The 21,673-nt window shown below is 44.7% G+C and overlaps 1 protein-coding gene across 1 annotated transcript in view; it reads left to right on the forward strand.

The window, feature by feature from the left end:
- The window catches only part of SVEP1 (sushi, von Willebrand factor type A, EGF and pentraxin domain containing 1), a 129,208-nt gene extending 108,233 nt beyond the window's left edge, over positions 1-20,975 (forward strand). The window contains 4 exon segments of the mRNA XM_083720053.1: positions 5,272-5,367; positions 10,206-10,301; positions 13,925-14,018; positions 16,502-20,975. Of these exon segments, the coding sequence (XP_083576179.1) occupies positions 5,272-5,367; positions 10,206-10,301; positions 13,925-14,018; positions 16,502-16,532 (317 nt within the window). The 3' untranslated portion in view covers positions 16,533-20,975.
- The last annotated feature ends 698 nt before the right edge of the window (positions 20,976-21,673 follow it).

Here is a 21,673-nt window from a genome sequence, read left to right on the forward strand (position 1 = left end):
ACACGCTATCCGACATCATCGTTCTTAAGGTTTGCTCTGCCCCGCCTTGCAGAATTAGCTGGCAGGTATGTTGGCAAATAACCCACAGCCAGGTGCTGTGATGTTACCACTTGTGTTCTACTGGACGTTGCAAGGGAGGTGGGATGAAGATTTATCTGTTTCATATTTCCCGTAAAACTATCCCAGTTTTGTCAGGACAGTTCAGGAAATCACCATTGCAGTGTTTCTCAAACATTGGGGGCAAGGGGTGAACTTCCAGAATTCTGTTTCCTTCCCTCCCACCCCAACCCCAACCATCCCAGGCCAACCACCGGCTTGGCTAGTGAGTGCGTGGGTATTCTTGGATGTGGGTCTAAACCACTGAGCCCAGTGGTGTAGCGTGGGTTGTCAGCACCCGGGGCAAGGCAAGTAATTTGCGCCCCCTAACCCCTAACCTGCCGCCGCTGCCAGCTTCTTCTTGCTGCTGCCTGGGCTGGTCTGGTGTGGTTCTCTCCCGCGCTCAGTGCTGCACTGGGCAGCCGCTGCACTGTCCCTCCCCCAGATAGTCCCTCGCTCTCTCTCCGCACCGCACGCCTGGTACCCACCCCCTCCACAGTGGGCGGCGACCCGGCAGCTCGGATCGGATTCGCACAGCCAGCACTGCAGTGAGAGAGAGTGAGTGAGCCAGGTAGGGGCAGAGAGCTGCGACTGCGAGCGCGCCCCCCCCCCAGATGTTGCACCCGGTGCGGCCAGCCCCCCCTGCACCCCCCACGCTACGCCACTGACTGAGCCTCTTGGGCTTGCCGATCAGAAGCTCAGCGGTTTGAATCCCTGCGACAGGGCAAGTTCCTGTTGCTCTGTATCAGCTCCTGCCAACCTACCAGTTCGAAAGCATGCCAGTGCAACTAGATAAATAGGTACCACTGTGGCGGGAAGGTAAACGGCGTTTCCATGCGCTCTGGTTTCTGTCACGGTGTTCCGTTGTGCCAGAAGTGGTTTAGTCCTGCTGACCACATGACCCGGAAAGCTGTCTGTGGACAAATGCCGGCTCCCTCGGCCCAAAAGCGAGATGAGCGCCACACCCCATAGTCTTCTTTGACTAGACTTAACCATCCAGGGGTCCTTTAACTTTACCTTTTTTACAGCAAGGATAAGCAAGGATGGCGCTGGTGTAAATTTTGTGTCTACATATGACAGTCTTATGCTGACCTGCACATTGCCCCAATCCAGCTGCATGCAGCAATTTGAGAGGATGTGGGATTATCCGTCCCCAGCAAACGTTGAGCATCTACAAAAAGAAATAACAACCAGCTTTATTGTATGCAACTCTTTAATCTATTAAGTATCGTGCATTATTCATCCTCGCCTTTCTACCCAAAAAATGAGTAATAGAAAAAAAGGACCAAAGGCAGAAAGGGTCTTGTGTTCTCCTGATTCATGTCCCAGAGAGCCTTTTTAAAAAAGAGAGAAAGGAAGAAGTGTATTATAAATAATGCAGACTATTTGCATTGCAAAAAGACCTCCAGCACCTAAGCCTTTGAAGGGCCTACATCAGAAGCAGCATGAAAGCAGACAGCATCAATGACTCACGTGAACCCTGTAGGGCTTTAGCACCAATAAATAGTATTATGAAATGCCCCAGGTCTGCAAAATCAATACATTCTAACCCAATTAATGACATCTTAATTAATACGAGTCTTACAAATAAAAATGCAGTGTGAGTACTTTACGTCGGGACCGTTTCTGAGCAGGTTACATGTCATATTCTGGCAACTCTGGAGGTCCAGCGCCGAGGGCCTTCTGGCAGTTCCCTCATTGCGAGAAGCAAAGCTACAGGGAACCAGGCAGAAGGCCTTCTCAGTAGTGGCACCCACCTGTGGAACATCCTCCCACTAGATGTTAAAGAGAACAATAACTACCAGACTTTTAGAAGACATCTGAAGGCAGCCCTGTTTAGGGAAGTTTTTAATGTGTGACATTTTAGTGTATTTTTGGTCTCTGTGGAAGCCGCCTAGAGTGGCTGGGGAAACCCAGCCAGATGGGCGGGGTACTAATAATTTATTATTATTATTGTACGGTGGATTCATGACAGTAAGACTCAGTGTGACTCGGAGTAACCTCAAGGGAAAAACCAATACAGTACTCAGCAGCTCACTCCCAGTTGTAGACACCCCCCCCAAGAAGGTGCAAAATATATTACTCACAACAAAAATCATAGTATTCTTCATACTTAGCAGATCTGTATTATTAAGTACCGTTAAGAGACAAAATGCTGTAACCCCCCTGTGACAGGTTTTCTGGGTATTGTGAGTGTGACCCAGTGCTCAAATTCATTCCACATTAGAAGCAGTGCTTCACACGGGTTTGATAAGAGGGACTTGCCAATCAAAAGGTTGGCGGTTCGAATCCCCGCAATGGGGTGAGCTCCTGTTGCTCGGTCCCTGCTCCTGCCCACCTAGCAGTTCGAAAGCACTTCAAAGTGCAAGTAGATAAATAGGTACCACTCTGGCGGGAAGGTAAACGGCATTTCCGTGTGCTGCTCTGGTTCACCAGAAGTGGCTTAGTCATGCTGACCACATGACCCGGAAGCTGTACGCTGGCTCCCTCGGCCAATAAAGCGAGATGAGCGCCACAACCCTAGAGTCGTCCGCGACTGGAACTAATGGTCAGGGGTCCCTTTACCTTTACTCAGACCACCATGTGGCCCAATATGTTGTCAAATCAGTTTTAATTACTGCAATCTGATGACAGGGAGGAGATGATGGATGGGGTCCAGCCCCTACATATATTCTCCACTCTTGCCCTTCTTGGCTAATAAAAGCAAGCTGAAGAGGCAATTGACTGCGTGGGTCTAGGGGGTGATTTCATGCCTTGCCGTGAAAGGGGTGGTCATGCCATAAGCTTTGAAAGAGGCAGTGGTTCATCCCCTCAAGAGGCGATCTCTGGACCCAGAAATATCTGTCAATTGCCAGTTGCTAATATCTCCTTCTTTGGTAAGGTGTTTGGGAAGGTCATGGCATGACAGCTTCAGGTGTGCTTGGAAAGAATCAAGTCATCTAGTCCCATTGCAAGTCCAGCTTCTAATTTGGGACCAACACTTCCTTGGGTCACCATAGTCCGTTCATCTTGGTTGGGAGAAAGCTCAGAGGAGTGTGCCCCTGTTGATTCTCCTGGACTGCTTTCAGAATTTAGGAGCTGGGTGCATTGCTTTGTAGTGGTTCCGCTCTCAATCTCCGAGAGCAGTTTCAGAAAGCAGCATTGAGTGGCTTCTTCACCCCATGGGAGCTGTTCTGCGGGGTTCTGCAGGGATCATTCTTGTTGCCCGTGCTGTTTCGTATCTGTGTACGAAGTCACTGCAGGAGCAGCCATTGTGATTTGGAGTGAAGTGCCGTCAATGTGCTGTTGACGCCCAGCTCTGTTCCACCAGTATCAAGGGAGGAAGTTCCTGAAGCCAGTAATTGGGTGGATATGGACCAATAGATTGAAACTGGACCCAGATGACAGAGGTTCCCCTGGCTGTGTGGGTCCCAGGTCCAGAACATTTTATTTTATTTTATTTTATTTTATTTTATTTTATTTTATTTTATTTTATTTTATTTTATTTTATTTTATTTTATTTTATTTTATTTTATTTTATTTTATTTTATTTTATTATTAACCTACTGAAAAAGATTGAAGTAGGTCAAACATTGAATCCACTAGAGGGCAGCAGTGCATATGCATGTTATTCTGTATAAATATTTATAGGATGCTTCAGCAAATGCAAGACCTGCTTTTTCCTAACTGCGCCAAATATTTCTTCTACATTATTTCAATAATCCTGAATTGAATTTACAGAAACTCTGTAAAAATAAGCCAATATTACCTCCAGTGAAGAAGTCAATTTGGTGCTTTCCTGATGCTGTTAGGCTCCCAGCAAGGCTTAAGTCCAGGGATGACAAGAGTTGTAGTTTGGCAACATCTGGAATGCAGCTGTTGGTGACAGCTGGATACGGGAATGTTAAGAATAGTAGGAAAGGATATATTGACTAAGCATTATCCTTCCTTCACTCACGCCAGTGGTTGGTGTAGCAGAGCAGATTCCCCTCAATATCGCAGGAAGCTAGTTTGCAGATTCGTTTGAATCTCTTTAGTTAAGCAATCCAATCTGGCGTGCCCAGATGGATTATTCCCGGTGTCCCCTTTTATCCCTCTTAAAAGAATAAAGACACAAGAGTAACAAGACGTTTGCTCACATTTCAGTTCAAGATTTGATCTCTGAAAGGCAGGCTTTGCTTAGTAGTTACCGTACATAACATTCTGTGAGTTCATCTCACATGGAGATTGAGCTCATGTGCTGCTAGCTGAGAGCCAGCAGACAGCAAAATTACATTAAGAGATCAAAATGGCAGCAAAAGAGCAGCAAGCAAGCGAGAGAAGGTAAGACTGAGAAAATGGCTGTGTGACTTGGCTCTTTTATGGAGTCAGCAAGAGCCATGCCAATCTCCCAGATCACATGCAGGGGGAGAATGCTCCAGACCAGTGGAACAGGAAGTTACACTGACTGGATGTCCCCCTGCCTGTGCCCACTCTAGGAAAATAAGGAATGTTGCATTTGATTGTTCCAATGGATGACTTTCCACATAGGAGACCAAAGTATAAATCAACCGTTCAGCCACGAAACTCGCTGGCTGACCTGGGACAGTCACCTTCTCTCTGGCAAGCCTACCTTACAGGGTTGTCAGGTTGATAAAAAGGGAAAAGGAAAACAAACTGTGCCACTTTGAGTTCCTTGCAGGAAAGACGAGGTGTAACTGTAGGAAATAAATAAAATATTATTCCCATATAGCAGTTGGGGGCTCAGGCTGACAGGGTAACCTGACAAAATTAATTCAGTGGCTGAAGGCTACTAATTAAGGTGCTCACCCAGTATGCTGTACAGTGGTACCTCGGGTTATAGAGGCTTCAGGTTACAGACTCCGCTAACCCAGAAATAGTACCTCGAGTTAAGAACTTTGCTTCAGGATGAGAACAGAAATCGTGCTCCGGCGGCCCGGCAGCAGCAGCAGGAGGCCCCATTAGCTAAAATGGTACCTCAAGTTAAGAACAGTTTCAGATTAAGAACAGACCTCCAGAACAAATTAAGTTCTTAACCCAAGGTACCACTGTACCAGATAATCTTTGCAAGCAAGGAAATCTACTTTGCCTAGAAACCACCTACTGCCAAGAATGTTTGGAATGTCTCTGTTCTGTAGTGCATCCTCTGCTTTCACTGCCCCACGTTCTCTAACCTGATGCCGCTCCCCTTTCCAGCTATTTGCCGGTTCCCATGTCAGAATGGCGGCGTCTGTGAGAGACCAAATGTGTGTTCTTGCCCAGATGGATGGATGGGGCGTCTCTGTGAAGAGCGTACGTATCTTTATTATTTTAAAAAATAATAATCTGTGTGTGCTACCCACCTTAAGCACCTGAAATTACAGCCGTACCTTGGAAGTAGAACAGCTTAGTTCCCAAACATTTTGGCTCCCAAACGTTGCAAACCTGGAAGTGACTGTTCCGGTTTGGGAACTATTTTTGGAAGTCCAACGGGGCTTCCGGGGCTTCCGATTGGCTTCAGGAGCTTCCTGCAGCCAATCAGAAGCCGCGATTCAGTTTTCAAACATTTTGGAAGTCGAACGGAATGGGTTCCGTTTTACTTCCAAGCTCGTCTTCTTCTTTCTTTGGCGATCACTCATAGCCAAGTAAGATTGTGTTCCATAAACACGGTTTTAACAATGAGTCTGTAAGTGACTGTGGAGGCGAATTCTGGATCCACACATCCTTCCACAGTGGGGACATAGGTTTCTGGGAGGGAGTTGACCACGGTGAGGGTTTGCCAATCGTGCCTTCCTCTTAGCACGTTTCTCCCTTGCATCCTGAGTAAGAGTGTCTTCAAAGCCCATGACACCTTTGGTAAAGGCTGTTCTCCAATTGGAGCACTCGCAGGCCAGTGTTTCCCAATTGTTGGTGTTTATACTCATCATCATCAACCTTTTATTCGACCGTCAGTCAGAAAAAGTACATTTGTCAATACACCGTTAAACATCCAGGAAGATTTTAGAGCTTAGCCAACACTAAAATGGGCTAAACAGATAGCCCCATATCAATACAGTCAATTATAGTCTTGCGACGCTTAAAAGCTAAAAAAAGAAATTTGGCCACCAAGGAAGGTATAGCTCTAGTGACATTATTCAGCAAGTGTAAAACCTGGTTTTCTCCAGGTAGGAAGCTAAATTGACATAGGAGTGGATCTATAAAATTTTGTCTAAGCTCTGCATAAGAAGGGCAAGTCAAGAGAATGTATTTGGTGGACTCAACCACACCCATGGCACAATGACAGGTTCTCTGGGCGTATGGTACTCCCCTGTACCTTCCCCACAATATCGCAGAGTCAAGGACATTTAATCTAGCCACTGTAAGAAGTCTGTGGTATTCCACATAGTGGATTCCTGCAAGGTAGGGGGCTGGTATGGTCCGATAAATCTGGTCCCCTAGGAACATCCCTGCTTTTACCTGGGCTATGTCCTCTTGTCTGGCAATGTCACTCAGTCTCTGGGAGATCACAGCTCTGGCTTGATTGTACGTCATAGACTCAAAGTAAAGGTGAGACAATCCGCAGGATTGAACCTCGTTAATGACCTCCCTTTCCCACAATGATTGGAAATCATCCCTCAATGGTGTTTATACTACATTTTTTAGATTTGCCTTGAGAGAGTCTTTAAACCTCTTCTGTTGACCACCAGCATTACGCTTTCCATTTTTAAGTTCGGAATAGAGTAGTTGCTTTGGAAGACGATAATCATATGACTGTACGCATCCCAAGTTTCCATCCACATTACTGGCATTTTCAGTGCTTGTCAGAATCGGTCCAGAAATAGTGAAAAGTTAAATCTTCCATGGAGAAGTTTGGACTCCCATCTCCTCACAATCCTGTATCATTATTGGTTCGTGCCAATCATGCATCCCTCAATGATGGTCATCTATCTGCAGCAAAACCCTAGAAATAACCAATCTCTGATGAAATACTGAAGCCACAGTCCTATCAGCATGCTTAGCTTGGAAATAGCCCCCCTTTGAACCCTGTGAAACGTACGCCTAAGTAGATATTGCACTGGAATGCGCTGTAATAGTAGCAAATGTAAAAAAATGTAGTCACAAAGGTTCTTCCCTCTCCGCACCCGCCAAGTTCATATCGTTTGAGAATTGCAGAGCAGCGGCGTAAATATTACAAGGAGCATGCAGTGCACATCATCTTCGTTTGCTAGTATTTTTGTAACCAGGTGAACAGAAAAGATGAAGAGAGTCTAAACAACTCCGAGCCTGAATTTGCACTTCAGAGAGCAAAAACCAAGCAGACAGTTGAAAGAGGACCAGGTCAGATGCATCTGGTGCTCCAGCTGCCAAAGCAAATGGAAATGACACAGTCTTGTCGGGGCCCTTTCTTTTAAAAGGGTTCGTCCTACATTGTACGGGAAATGCAATGGGTGGTATTGTGCTACGTTTTGCTCAGAGAAGATCCTCTGAAATTAATGAATATGACCAACTGGTTCTGCTAGCAGAAGCCCACATAAGGATTTCCACTAGTGCAATGCCCCCAGTGCCAGATTTACGTATAAGCTAAGCAAGCTATAACTTAGGGCCCCACTCTCTTGGGAGGGAGGGATTTAAAGGAAAAAAACATGTGGATGTACATTTCCAAAATCTAAGATAAAAAACAAATAAAATAAAACCTACATACAGCAGCAGCGTTTTGTGTTGTGTAGGCTCCTATGATGTAAGTCATGGGCCCCGCCTGCTAGCCTGCTCCCTAAAATATCACTGGTTTGCTCATTTCTATATATAGGGTGCCTACATTCTGCATGGACTGGTGGCATGGCAACATGGGCAAATGGCTTGAGAGACCTATTAGGTCCATAAATTGCCATATAGCATATATTCAACACAAAAAAACAGTGACAAATTGTTGTTGACAAAGGACAGCTGGATATATAAAGGGCCCCGTTACCTTCAGTAGATGAGGGCTTCATCAAACCTAAATCCAGCCCTGAAAGCACCCCCCCTTGCCTCTCTCCCCCATACCACCACAATGGTCTACGGGAGTCAGGATAACACCTGGAACAGTGCAGGGGATGGGAGGAAGAGAGGAGATCTTTCCAACAAGCAAGAGGTAACACTTGCACTGATGGAACATTTGCAAAAGCAAGTCACCAAAATCCTCTGTAATTTAGGCTCATTAATTTCTATAGGTTTGCTGCCAACGTGTCTTTTCCCCCTGTACAGACAAATATATATGCCTTCATTCTCACTGTTTTAAGTAACATATTTACATTTACAAAGCAATTATAAATATTGAGAAGCTGTTTGGTGTTTGAAATCCAAGCAAAGCAAGGGAAATTTCTTCCAACTTGTATGCTCCAGTGGCGTAGCGTGGGGGGTGCAGGGGGGGCCGGCCGCACCGGGCGCAACATCTGGGGGGGGCTCACGCTCGCACTCGCAGCTCTCTGCCCGAGTGCTAAAATCCATGGGTTAGGGGGCGCAAATTACTTGCCTTGCCCCGGGTGCTGACAACCCACGCTACGCCACTGGTATGCTCTGTGCTGATCACAAAACTTAACCTTTTCTAATGGCAGTTTCTAAAGCAATATTCTAGGTTTGCCTGCCCCCCCCCCTTTATGCTTGAACAGATCGGTCAGAGGTGGAGCAGACACACAGCTATGGCCTTGCATTTGACATGTCGCCGCTCGTTTCCTTAGCTTAGTGTCGACAGCGATGCTAAACCGAGACTCCCAACACTTAGGGACTGTTTTTGTGCTCTTGGTCATTGCAATCTGCCACCACAATTCACTTTTCAACTCTCTTTTGTAAGGAAAGGAACGGACAGCTGTCTAGATCCATCAAAGTTCATGTCTAGATCCATCAAAGTTCATCCTGGGAGGGAGGCTTAAGAATGTCTTATCTAATGTCATCGCAGTTTGTAAAGGATCTAATGTCGAGGATGCTGCCAGCCGCTGATATTTCATGTGCCTCTTAACTCAAAAAAGAGTTAAAGGTTGCTGATGAAAGTGCAGTTGGGAATTGTATAAAGACAATGTGATTTAAGAGAGTAAGCTAGGGAAAAACGTTTGCAAAAACATATTTTTAAAAAACTTGGACATTTTAAAAAAAATATTTTTGTTTTTATTTTGCTTTAAACTTTAAACAAACACAGATAAATATAAACAACCAAAATTACAAAAGAAAAATCCTCGAGAATAATAATGGAAAAGGCTAAAAAACTACAAAAAAATATCAAAGTACATGGCATAGAACATAAGCCATTATGGGAAAGAAAAAAGAAAGAGGAAAGGAGAAGGAGAAGGAAGAAAAAAAGGGGGCGTGAGCCAAAACACAAGAAGGCTCGTCTATTGTATGCTTCCATCAAGATCACAACAGATCATTATTCTTATCAATTCTTTCTATCTGCATTCCATAGAATCCTTCATCTTGGTATCAGGGAGCATTTCCCTATGCGGTATCATTCTAAACATAACCAGGTCTTTATTGAGGAACCCTTATCCCCTAGATAATTACCGTATTTTTCACTCCATAAGGCGCACCGGACCATAAGGCACACCTAGTTTTTAGAGGGGGAAATCCCAGAGCTTCTGGGGCTCCCCCCCCAGCCCCAAAGAGCAAAGAAGCCAAGACAGCGAACGGGATCCATCCTGCTCGCTGTCTTGACTTCCTCTTTAGCCGCGTGCAACCTCTCCAGCTGGAAGAGGCTGTGCGCAGCTAAAGAAGCCATAGCTGTGGCTGGCCGGAGGGGCTGCACGCGGCTATGGCAATACCCCCACCTCCCGCAAAAGCCCACAGGAGCCGTGCACCCTTTAAGGAGCGTGCGGCTCCTGCAGGCTTTTCTACAAGGAGGGAGAAGGGACTGACTGACCGCATCAGTCCCTTCTCCCTCCTGGGCAAAAGTGCGGCTCTTGGGGGCTTTTCCTGCCTGCCTCCCCCCTGCATTCGCTCCATAAGATGCACACACATTTCCCCTTACTTTTTAGGAGGGAAAAAGTGTGTCTTATGGAGTGAAAAATACGGTATGTTGAAATAAGCTTGGCCATTTTAGTTTAATCACCCCGTTTTATGGAAGTGGTTTTTCTGGTCCTAATATTGATGCATTTATTTTCTCTGGTACTCCCCACGCCACCCCCTTCCCATCTTCTCTTTAGCAATCTGCATCCTGCATTGTCTGAATGGAGGTCGCTGTGTGGCTCCTTACCAGTGTGACTGCCAAGCAGGGTGGACCGGATCCCGATGCCATCAGGGTAAACCTGTCTCACTTTGTGCCTCCCGCTATCTAACAGCAACATCTGTTATGCTGGTCTGTAATTGTTCCTGGGAAGCTTTGAGGGACAATGTCGTAATCTTATCGTTACCACCCCAGTCTACTGAGATCTCAAGGGTTCAAGGCACCGAAGAGTCCGTGGTGTCTTTATGATATACGGTTTATTTACACACATATGCAACCTGAAGCTTTCGATGAAGGGGCTCACGGCAGCAGCACCCCAAAAGTCACCAGCTTATTCCATGATTTCAGCATCCTTTCTCTGCAGTCTTCCTTGCTCTGAAAGCACATCCCAGCTCACCTTCCTGGTTACATCACTCCCTAAACTAAGCCCTCATTATCTACAGGGGGTGGGGCTCCAATTATTTACATACCAACACCTTTTTCCTTGAATGCTTTGAACTCCCGATGGTTCATCTCCCCACCCCAGGCAGAGACAGCTCAAAAGAAGTTTCATCGACACTTGTTGATTTGGCTAGGCTTGCCAAGTCCAAAACACCAACCCAGGAAATGTGCCTCAGCTAATTAGCTTTGACATACATGCTAATTACCGAGGCTTAGAATACATGCTATGCTTCCTTAGAATCTAAGCCTTGGATAGACCGACACATAAGCTTAATTAAACACATTACATTACGTTGTAAATAAGTGTTTTTCTTAACTGGTCTTGCAATGAAAGTTTTCCAGCAAGGATGTTTCCACAAACACTCGTAGCAGTGTTAACGTTCACAAAGACCATTTAGCTATAAAATCTATATACAACGTTTCCCAGTTGGTATACCACGTCGCATTTTTTTAAAAAAAAAGCGGGTGGAGCTATGGTCTCAACCACTGAGCCTCTTGGGCTTGCCGATCAGAAGGTCGGCAGTTCGAATCCCCTCAACGGGTTGAGCTCCTGTTGCTTTGCCCCAGCTCCTGCCAACCTAGCAGTTCGAAAGCACACCAGTGCAAGTAGATAAATAGGTACCGCTCCGGCGGGAAGGTAAACAGTGTTTCCGTGTGCTCTGGCTTCCAGAAAGGATGTTAGTATTTCATGCCTCCGTTGCTGCAGATGAGATTGGTGTAAATCACATCGGCACCATCAGAGACATGAAATACTAACAGTCCCGTTGCTCCAGAAGTGGTTTGGTCATGCTGGCCACATAACCTGGAAAAGCTGTCTGCGGACAAATGCCGGCTCCCTCAGCCTGAAGAGAGATGAGTGCCTCAACCTTATTATTATTATTATTATTATTATTATTATTATTTGTACCCCGCCCATCTGACTGGGCCTCCCCAGCCACTCTTGGTGGCTTCCAACAAAGATTAAAAACACATCAAAATGTCACACATTAAAAATTTCCCTGAACAGGACTGCCTTCAGTTGTCTCCTAAATGTCAGGTAGTTGTTTATCTCTTTGATATCTGATCGGATGTCACCTTTGATATAGTCACCTTTGACTGGACTTAACCGTCCAGGAGTCCTTTACCTTTACCTTTCACCTCAGGTCAGTGTGGTCCAACGTTTCATACCAAGTGGGCTGCAAGAGTACTTTGACACAGAACCCAGGGAGGGGCACACACTGCCTTGTGTGTGGGGGGGTGGAATTTGAAGCATGCACCCCTCAGAGCCCTCCTGCTGCTTTCTACCCAAAGCTGGCTAAGTGAGGCACTGGGAACTCTAGGAAGGAGATGTGAGGGCCCTCTGGGTCCTAGAGCCCTCCTAGCTCCTTCCCAAAACTGGGAGATCACTAACTAGGCTTTGGGAAGGAGGTAGGAGGATGTGAGGGTCCTATCAGAGCCCTTGCACCTCGCTTACATGGCTTTGGGAAAGCAATGTGAGGGCTGGTGGGGGCATCAAATGTCCCTGAGGGCTGCCTAAAATGCCTTGAGAGCCCCCCCCCCACCCCGGTTTAGGTGCACACTTGAAATAACTTTAAGCATACTTTAAAAACGTAAATGTGTGTGGCAAGCTCATGAGGGTCACAGTTGAATGTATTTGCCCATCATTTCCAAACCTGTAACATTCGAGGCATCCATTATGTATTGTCTTGAGAGGATTGCGCCAATGTTTTTTTAAAAAAATTAAACTCCTTAAATAGGACTTCCAGTTTGTCTTGGGCTGCAGTCCTATGAGGTGTAAGCCCCGAGGGAACTTCTAAGTTGGACTTCTAAGTAAACAGCCATAGGATTGCACTCTCAGTTATTTGTTCTTATCAAACTTAGTCTTTGTGTCTCAGATTTAACAGGAAATGCTAGGGTTTTATCTCTCTGCCAATTTCCGGGTAATTAAATAGCTAGCGCAGTGAAACCACTATAGCTATCACATGGCTATTTGGGCACTATTCCTACTGAGTGAGATTAGTTCCTTAATTATTTGTCCCTTATAGTTCAGCTACAGGCTGTTCCTTTTAGATTCTGCCCCTTTTCCCACTTTACATCCATGTTCATTTGCTGTCCTGATCCCTTCATGTCTGTCAATGGAAATAGGCACATAAAAAGGTAAAGGGACCCCTGACCATAAGGTCCAGTCATGGACGACTCTGGGGTTGCGGTGCTCATCTCGCTTTATTGGCGTACAGCTTCCGGGTCATGTGGCCAGCATGACTAAGCCACTTCTGGTGAACTAGAGCTGCGCACGGAAACACTGTTTACCTTCCTGTTGGAGCGGTACCTAATTATCTACTTGCACTTTGACATGCTTTCGAACTGCAAGGTGGACAGGAGCAGGGACCGAGCCACAGGAGTTCACCCCGTCGCGGGGATTCGAACCGCCGACCTTCTGATTGGCAAGTCCTAGGCTCTGTGGTTTAGACCACAGTGCCACCCACGTCCCTCCCTTTAATCTGCACCTGTCACAAAAAGTTTGTGCCATAGAGAAATAAGCCCTATTTTGCATGTACAAATTCATCCTCAGTTGTAAGCATATGTGTAAATATTTCCTGTTCTCAAGGAACGAAAGTCGGGTGACATGGCAGGGAACTCTGATAGAAACCTCCCTGAAGTTTGTAATATTTCCTGCCTTCCTTTTCTGAAGAAAGGGTTTTGGGGAACAGCGGGTGGGTGATTCCTTCTCTTTTTTTTCCGGCAGCCAAAAGAAGAAAAGGCCAATGCATGTGAAAAAGCGAAGCAGTGCAGAGAAAGGCTGAGGCCTATGGCAATGAAGGAAATGTACATATGGGAAGGAAGGCGTAGGAATAAAGAGGCAGAGCTATGAAGGGCAAACCGTCCGCTTCCACTAGCCTCTGAAAGTTTCTCCCTAGACCTCCATTTGTTTTGCCTCCACATGAACAGAACAAAAACCCCTGGAGTTTTCAAAACTGATGTACAGAATCCTTCCATTTGTTTGTTATTATTTTTAAAAGACACACCTGCTTGCATTATCATGGCAAGCCATGCAGTTAAACTGGCTGAAAACTTGCTCATTTGGAAACAGTTATGTGTAAGCAGTTATACAGACCACAATGTAAACTGGGACGGCGAGCCGGCATCTCCCCCTCCCAGATGTTGTTGGGACTACAATACCCATCGTCCAGTGTGGCCCTTCAACATCTGGAAGGCCCATGGGTTAGCAACCCGTCATGCAAACAAATGCTAATGTGGATCTGTGGTCTTCTAATACAGCTGTCTGCCAGTCTCCATGCTTAAATGGTGGGAAATGCGTACGACCGGATCGATGCCATTGCCCGTCACCTTGGAGTGGACACGACTGCTCTAGGTATGTATGTAGTTTCCCCTGCGGCTTGATGGAGGTCGAAACTGTCTCTCGTGTCTTGTTAGGCAACCATTTCTACAGGGACATACACTCGGTATTTATTACTCCTGTTATACAAAAATCTCCAAATGGGTCCGAACTTCAATGTCTAAAACTCCTGGTAGAGGACAAGGATCCAGAGATCACGCTAAGGGTGGCCAAATTCTGTGCGACTGCCATAAAATTTAGGGAACAAGCTGTACTACCAAAATTATTAAGGTTAATTTTAGGTTATATTTTAGCGATCAAGATTTAATATATATTTTTAACTGCCGCTATATCTGAATTGCCTCTGTCATACCCAATTGCAATTCAATGTATTCCTGTTGTGTTTTATGATTTTCCTGATATAGTAAGTGAGCCAGAACTGATCTGTGACCGTAATAATAAAATTCAATTCAATGTATGTAGTTTTGGTTTAAGAGTTTCGTCCCAAATTCTGGCCTCTCTGTATACACAACAACTTACAACAGGGCTGGAGAATGTAGAATCCTATAATTTTTGAGTTGGAAGGGACCCCATGGCTCATTGATTCTAAGCCCCTGCAATGCAGGAATCTCAGCTAAAGCATCCAGGACAGATGGACATTCAACCTCTGCTTGGAAACCTCCAAGGAAGGAGAGTCTACAACCTCCCAAGGGAGATCACAGAATCATAGAGTTGGAAGAGACCACAAGGGCCATCGAGTCCAACCCCCCGCCAAGCAGGAAACACCATCAGAGCACTCCTGACCTATGGTTGTCAAGCCTCTGCTTAAAGACCTCCAAAGAAGGAGACTCCACCACACTCCTTGGCAGCAAATTCCACTGTCGAACAGCTCTTACTGTCAGGAAGTTCTTCCTAAGGTTTAGGAGGAATCTTCTTTCTTGTAGTTTGGATCCATTGCTCCGTGTCCGCTTCTCTGGAGCAGCAGAAAACAACCTTTCTCCCTCCTCTATGTGACATCCTTTTATATATTTGAACATGGCTATCATATCACCCCTTAACCTCCTCTTCTCCAGCCTAAACATGCCCAGCTCCCTTAGCCGTTCCTCACAAGGCATCGTTTCCAGGCCTTTGACCATTTTGGTTTCCCTCCTCTGGACACGTTCCAGTTTGTCAGTGTCCTTCTTGAACTGTGGTGCCCAGAACTGGACACAGTACTCCAGGTGAGCTCTGACCAGAGCAAAATACAGTGGCACTATTACTTCCCTTGATCTAGATGCTATACTCCTATTGATGCAGCCCAGAATTGCATTGGCTTTTTTAGCTGCCGCGTCACACTGTTGGCTCATGTCAAGATGGTTCCACTGTTCAACAGCTTGGGAGCTGAATGTGGTCCTCTGGTCCTCTTTCTTTGACCCTTGGAGCTCCTCCCCAGCCTCACTTCCAGGCCCAACACCTTGCTCACCCTGTTTTGAACCCAAGTGTTTTTGCCTGGCTGGAATGCATGCACAAATTCTTCCTTTCTGGGTGAAGAATCGAGAGGAGTGTGTGGCTGTATGTAGAAGTTCACCTGTTTCAGCTGGGAAATCTGCTTAACATTGCTCCCTCCCCTTTTTCCTTTGACTGCCAACCACTGGCATGAAACTCCCAGAAGCTTGCCAATAATAATAATAATAATAATAATAATAATAATTTATTTATACCCCACCCATCTGCCTGGGTTTCCCCAGCCACTCTGGGTAGCTCCCAACAGAATATTAAAAACACAATAAAACATCAAATATTAAAAACTTCCCTGTACAGGGCTGCCTTCGGATGTCTTCTAAAAGTCAGATAGTTGTTTATTTCTTTGACATCTGGTGGGAGGGCATTCCACGGGGCGGGCGCCACCATGGAGAAGGCCCTCTGCCTGGTTCGCTGTTACCTCACTTCTCACAGTGAAGCCTTAAACGGCTCAGGAATACAATACCTCAAGGACCGCCTCGTTCCATATGAACCTACCCAGACCCTGAGATCACCTTCTGAGGCCCTTCTTCCTGTGCCTCCTCCTCGAGAGCTCCAAAGGGTGGCAACACGAGAACGGGGCCTTCTCTGCAGTGGCTCCCCATTTTGTGGAATGCTCTCCCCAAGGAAGTTCTCCTGACGCCTTCATTACACACCTTTAGGCGGTAGGCCAAAATGTTCCTTTTTAACCAGGCCTTTGGTTGATCTGTTCGACATCCTATACCCTTTTCAAGTGTGGCTCTTTTTGGGGGGGGGTGTTATTGGGTTGTTGTTTTTATTCTGATTATATATGTTGTGATCTTTTCTGTGAACTGCCCTGAGACCTCCGGGTGTAGGGCAGTATATAAACTCAGTATATAAACTCTTATTGGCCTGCCACTGACATAATAATAATATGTAATAATAATAGGGCAGACGTCTTCCAGATACAGCACATCCTACTTTGTCCTTGTGTGTAATGATCTGTAGCGAATAATTAACCTGTTTTTTCCCCTCTTGTTCCATGTGTGCTAATCTAGGAAAAGGAAATCTGGATTCCACCACTTTTAACATGAACTCTGGACATTCCAGGACTGATCCAGTACACCCTGGTATTTTACAGGCATTGTAAAATCGAACCCAGTGCAGGGTTTGTTTTTTTAAACAACGACAACGTGTTTGAGTTTTTTAAATGTTCTTTTTAAATTTTGTATGATGTTTTCTTAATACTTTTTTATTTTGAAAGGAACCACCTTTTTCACATGCAGAAGTGTTATCGTATATGCTGCTGTCAGTACACACAAATGTACAAACAATGTTGTCGACTGAGAGTATTTTTTAATTATTGTTGCAAATCCTTGAGCATAAGTTGTGCCCTGTCATCCTCTGGTTCACACACACACAAACCTGCCCGTCCCACCAATTTTCGAAAGCAGTTTTTCATGTGGCATGGAAACCCTACTGTTTGAAAGAGACAAATGCATCTCTCCCCATTTCCCGCAACAGAGAATGAATTGTGCGATTCTTTCAGACCTAACCATCACAATAATAAGTAGAAGGCATCCCCCCTCGATTAGCTCTGGTGTGAAGCAACACATGATCACTTTACTGTAGATTTATTGCTTACATATTTAAAACACACACACACGTGTGTTGTGGTGGTGCTTGGTTGCCGTTTAATTCAGAATTAAATAAACAAAACACTAGATGCTGTTTTGGTAAAAGAGATGGAAATTAGGCTTCTTATTTGCCTGCCACTGACATCATTTGTTTGCTGTCCTTCCTTCCTTTTTAAATATACATATTCATTTTCCATTTTCGTTCATTACATACATCTCAAATTCTTAACGTTTACTATATATTCCTCCCTCCCTCCCTCCCCTCCAAGACTTCCCCCAACTTGCGTTTCTGGTTTGTTTCTATTTTCACCCGCTTTGCTATCTCTCAACCGAAAAAGTTATTAATAACATAACATCAAACCTTAAAAACATAAAAATTAAATACATCATCTTATTTCACTATCTTCCAAACATTTTCTGATGCGAATAATGTGGATGTTTATTTGCTGTCTTTCCTTCCTGAGTGAGACCGTTACAACTAGTGATCCTAAGCAATACAAAGGAGTGGTGGTCACAGTACTGTAACTTTCATCACCAGAGATCTCAAACTACAATGATTCAGCCATTGCTAAAATTAAAAGGTGGTCAGGAACAAAGGGGGAAGGGGGATGTTTGGACCCAGTGCTAATTCTGTTGTATTTCATGTATGAATTTACTACTTTCCAGCCTGAGTGTTTTCCATAGAACAACAGGTGCTTCTTCCACACTTCCTACTCTCTACAAAAAATGACACTATTTGCCGCTTAATTAGACACTATTTGTTTGCTTAATGGTCACTCCTTGATCACTGAATTCTGGTTCTCCCCCTGCCCTATGGCAACTTATTTTTGGCTTCAAAGAGTATTGCAGCTTGCTCCTTAGAGGTGTAAATGGGCTTAGCATTGCTAGATTGTCTTCTGCCAAGGAGTTCACTGTGACACAGAGTAATGTGGCTGGTGAGTGCATCTTTTCCCCACACTTTGCCACTTCCATATTGCGGCGCTTGCAATACCTGTGATTAGGACTCAAAGACTCGCAGCAAAACAATACAAGTTAATTTTTTTATTATGAGCGTATTGCAGTTGCCCATAAGATCCAGACTTAAGCTTGTGGTGGCGGATTTTTTGGAAAAGTGTGGATGGAATCAACGGCTGCGTCCATCGCGAGTTTTCAGGAGGCTCGTAGTACGTTTGCATGTAATCTATGTTTAAACAAAATGATCGGAGACTGAATCTGCCCTGTAGGTTTCTGTTTTTGTTTTTTTTTTAAAAAAAAAACATGGTAGTGCACTGCAAATGTTACACACTTGTTGTTGTTTAGTCGTTTAGTCGTGTCCGACTCTTCGTGACCCCATGGACCAGAGCACACCAGGCACTCCTGTCTTCCACTGCCTCCCGCAGTTTGGTCAAACTCATGTTTGTAGCTTTGAGAACACTATCCAACCATCTCGTCCTCTGTTGTCCCCTTCTCCTTGTGCCCTCCATCTTTCCCAACATCAGGGTCTTTTCCAGGGAGTCTTCTCTTCTCATGAGGTGGCCAAAGTATTGGAGCCTCAGCTTCACGATCTGTCCTTCCAGTGAGCACTCAGGGCTGATTTCCTTCAGAATGGATAGGTTTGATCTTCTTGCAGTCCATGGGACTCTCAAGAGTCTCCTCCAGCACCATAATTCAAAAGCATCAATTCTTCGGCGATCAGCCTTCTTTATAGTCCAGCTTTCACTTCCATACATCACTACTAGGAAAACCATAGCTTTTACTATACGGACCTTTGTTGGCAAGGTGATGTCGGTACTTTTTAAGATGCTGTCTAGGTTTGCCATTGCTTTTCTCCCAAGAAGCAGGCATCTTTTAATTTCATGTCTGCTGTCACCATCTGCAGTGATCATGGAGCCCAAGAAAGTAAAATCTCTCACTGCCTCCATTTCTTCCCCTTCTATATGCCAGGAGGTGATGGGACCAGTGGCCATGATCTTCGTTTTTTTGATGATGAGCTTCAGACCGTATTTTGCGCTCTCCTCTTTCACCCTCATTAAAAGGTTCTTTAATTCCTCCTCACTTTCTGGGCATAGGTACCAACCCCTAGGGGCCGAGATCCCTTCAGTCCCCCTCAATAAAATATCTGAGGGGGCCAGGTGTCCCCCCCCCCAAGTTGATGGGCATTGCCATTCAAATGGTGTGTGTCACATATTGTGATCAATAATGTGGGATGAGGCTTTCCTGCTCCCCCCCCCCAATATTTTATTCAAGTTAGCATCCCTGAAACAGGGAATGAGATTACTTCCCATCTGTAACGTACTTGAAATATCAGCTGTGCCACACACTTAAGCATTTGTGTTGTGGATAGACAACTATAACTGTTAGCTGGGAAAATATCTCTGTACTTGGGAATTAAACATCAACTTTCAGCTGACTGTGGAAGACCACTGACTAGGGCCCTGGTTTGAAAGCAGCCCATGTATCTGATAGCAGTCAGATTCATTCCAAAAGGGTAGGAAATAATTGTTAATCTTGTATAACCTCACTGTTACGGCCCTTTCTGAGCACAGCCAGGATCTCCCTTTCTGGTGCATGTGCACAACTACAAGAATTTTATTTTTAGGTTTTTGCAGGGGTTTGGAGATACTAAGAGCAAACAGGATATAAAGACAAAACATATAGCCCTTTTACCAAGAACCTTTAAAAATTAAGAGGAGGATGAGTCAAAATAATGAAAATGCATTTTCCAGTAAATACATGCTCACCGCTGTCTAGTTTTGTTTTGTTTTTTTAGATCATTTTTATTAAGTTTTCCATTTTAACAATCCAATCAAATCACATTAAGTATTCCAAATTATACATATACATATCAAATAATCTAAATATTCTGCCGAATTATAAATTTTTTATTGGGACTTCCCATGCTTCAAATTCGGGGGGGCTCTGGTCATCTCATATCTCTACTGATTTTGATAGTCATTTCTAATAGTTCCTTTAAATCTTCCTGTTGTTAACCTACCTGTGTCTAGTTTTGAGCAGAAAGTGTAATGAAGTATCAGCCCTGGGAGAGCAACTGTGTATAACATTGACTAAACTAAGAATATATTGTCCTGCAATTCCACTGACATTCTTTTTTCACAGCCTTCCCCCCTTCATTATCTGCTCCTGTCATTGCAATAGCAGGCAGCAATCTCCACAACATAATGCACATGTGCTGGAACATAGCATACATACACTAATGATTAGCTTATCTTCACACAAAGCCTTTTAAGAGGACTTGCTGTTCTACAAGATTTACAGAGCGATACATGCGCAGACCAAACCCTATGCATGTTTACTCAGAAGTAAGTCTTGCTGAGTTCAGTGACGAGTAACTCCCAAGTCAGAGTATATTTCCACCTTAGAAACCTTCATTGAGTAGGTACGAAAGGGAATTAAAACTCATCTGCCATTGCCTTCCTCAAATCATTGTAAAATTGCCCCGTTTCCCTCTGTGTTCAAGCATTCTGTGTATTATTTTATCCTGGTGGCATTCTGAATCATATCTTTCCCTGAAAAAAGCCTGTATTTTGAACCACACTTTTGATCTGTCAGGGAGGGATCATAAAGCCAACCAACCTGTTTTCAGTTCTAGCTGTTCGTACATTTTGCTGTTTATATGGTGAGCAGGCAGAGAGTTCGAAACCTAACGACCCAGAGGCAACCCTCAAGAACAGCACAGCTGCTGCGATGCAGTTCCTAGAGGAAACAATAAAAGGCTGGATTGGTGAATTTCAATCTCTTTTTACTATACGAAATCCTCAGAGGAATTAACCTGTTGTTGTTTTTTAAAAAAATTAAATTCAAATAATGTATTGTCATTTATGTCACTGCTTGTCATGTGTTTGAACAATTTCTGTGTGATGCACTTTACATTGTAAATAAAGTTGCACCCCATTTATTACCTGGACTGTTCATTGTTGACACCAATCAAAGGGGGGCTCTTTCTTAGCCCAGGCCAGCTCCACCTGGCCTAATGTAAGGGACTGGACACGGTGGAACCTTCCTGAACCTTCCCGAGAAGAGGAGGGCAGTATAGATTTATAATGGTGGTTTGCAGAAAGTCATGTTGTTGTTGTTTAGTCGTTTAGTTGTGTCTGACTCTTTGTGACCCCATGGACCAGAGCACACCAGGCACTTCTGTCTTCCACTGCCTCCCACAGTTTGGTCAAACTCATGCTGGTAGCTTCGCGAACACTATCCAACCATCTCATCCTCTGTCGTCCCCTTCTCCTTGTGCCCTCCATCTTTCCCAACATCAGGGTCCCAACATCAGGGTCATCAGAATGGAGAGGTTTGATCTTCTTGCAGTCCACGGGACTCTCAAGAGTCTCCTCCAGCACCGTAATTCAAAAGCATCAATTCTTCGGTGATCAGCCTTTTTTATGGTCCAGCTCTCACTTCCATACATCACTACTTGTAAAACCATAGCTTTTACTATACGGACCTTTGTTAGCAATTCCCTAAAACATTTGCACTCCCTAGACCTATTGAATGCACACATAATATCAATCACATGGAAACCTTGATGAGCGTATACGAAAAGTGACTCATGGCCACATGTTAGGGCCTGGCAGTGAGAAGGGATGAAATAATTAC

This window comes from Podarcis gaigeae (assembly GCF_964106915.1).
Source record: "Podarcis gaigeae genome assembly, chromosome: 17".
NCBI classification, from domain to species: Eukaryota; Metazoa; Chordata; class Lepidosauria; order Squamata; family Lacertidae; genus Podarcis; species Podarcis gaigeae.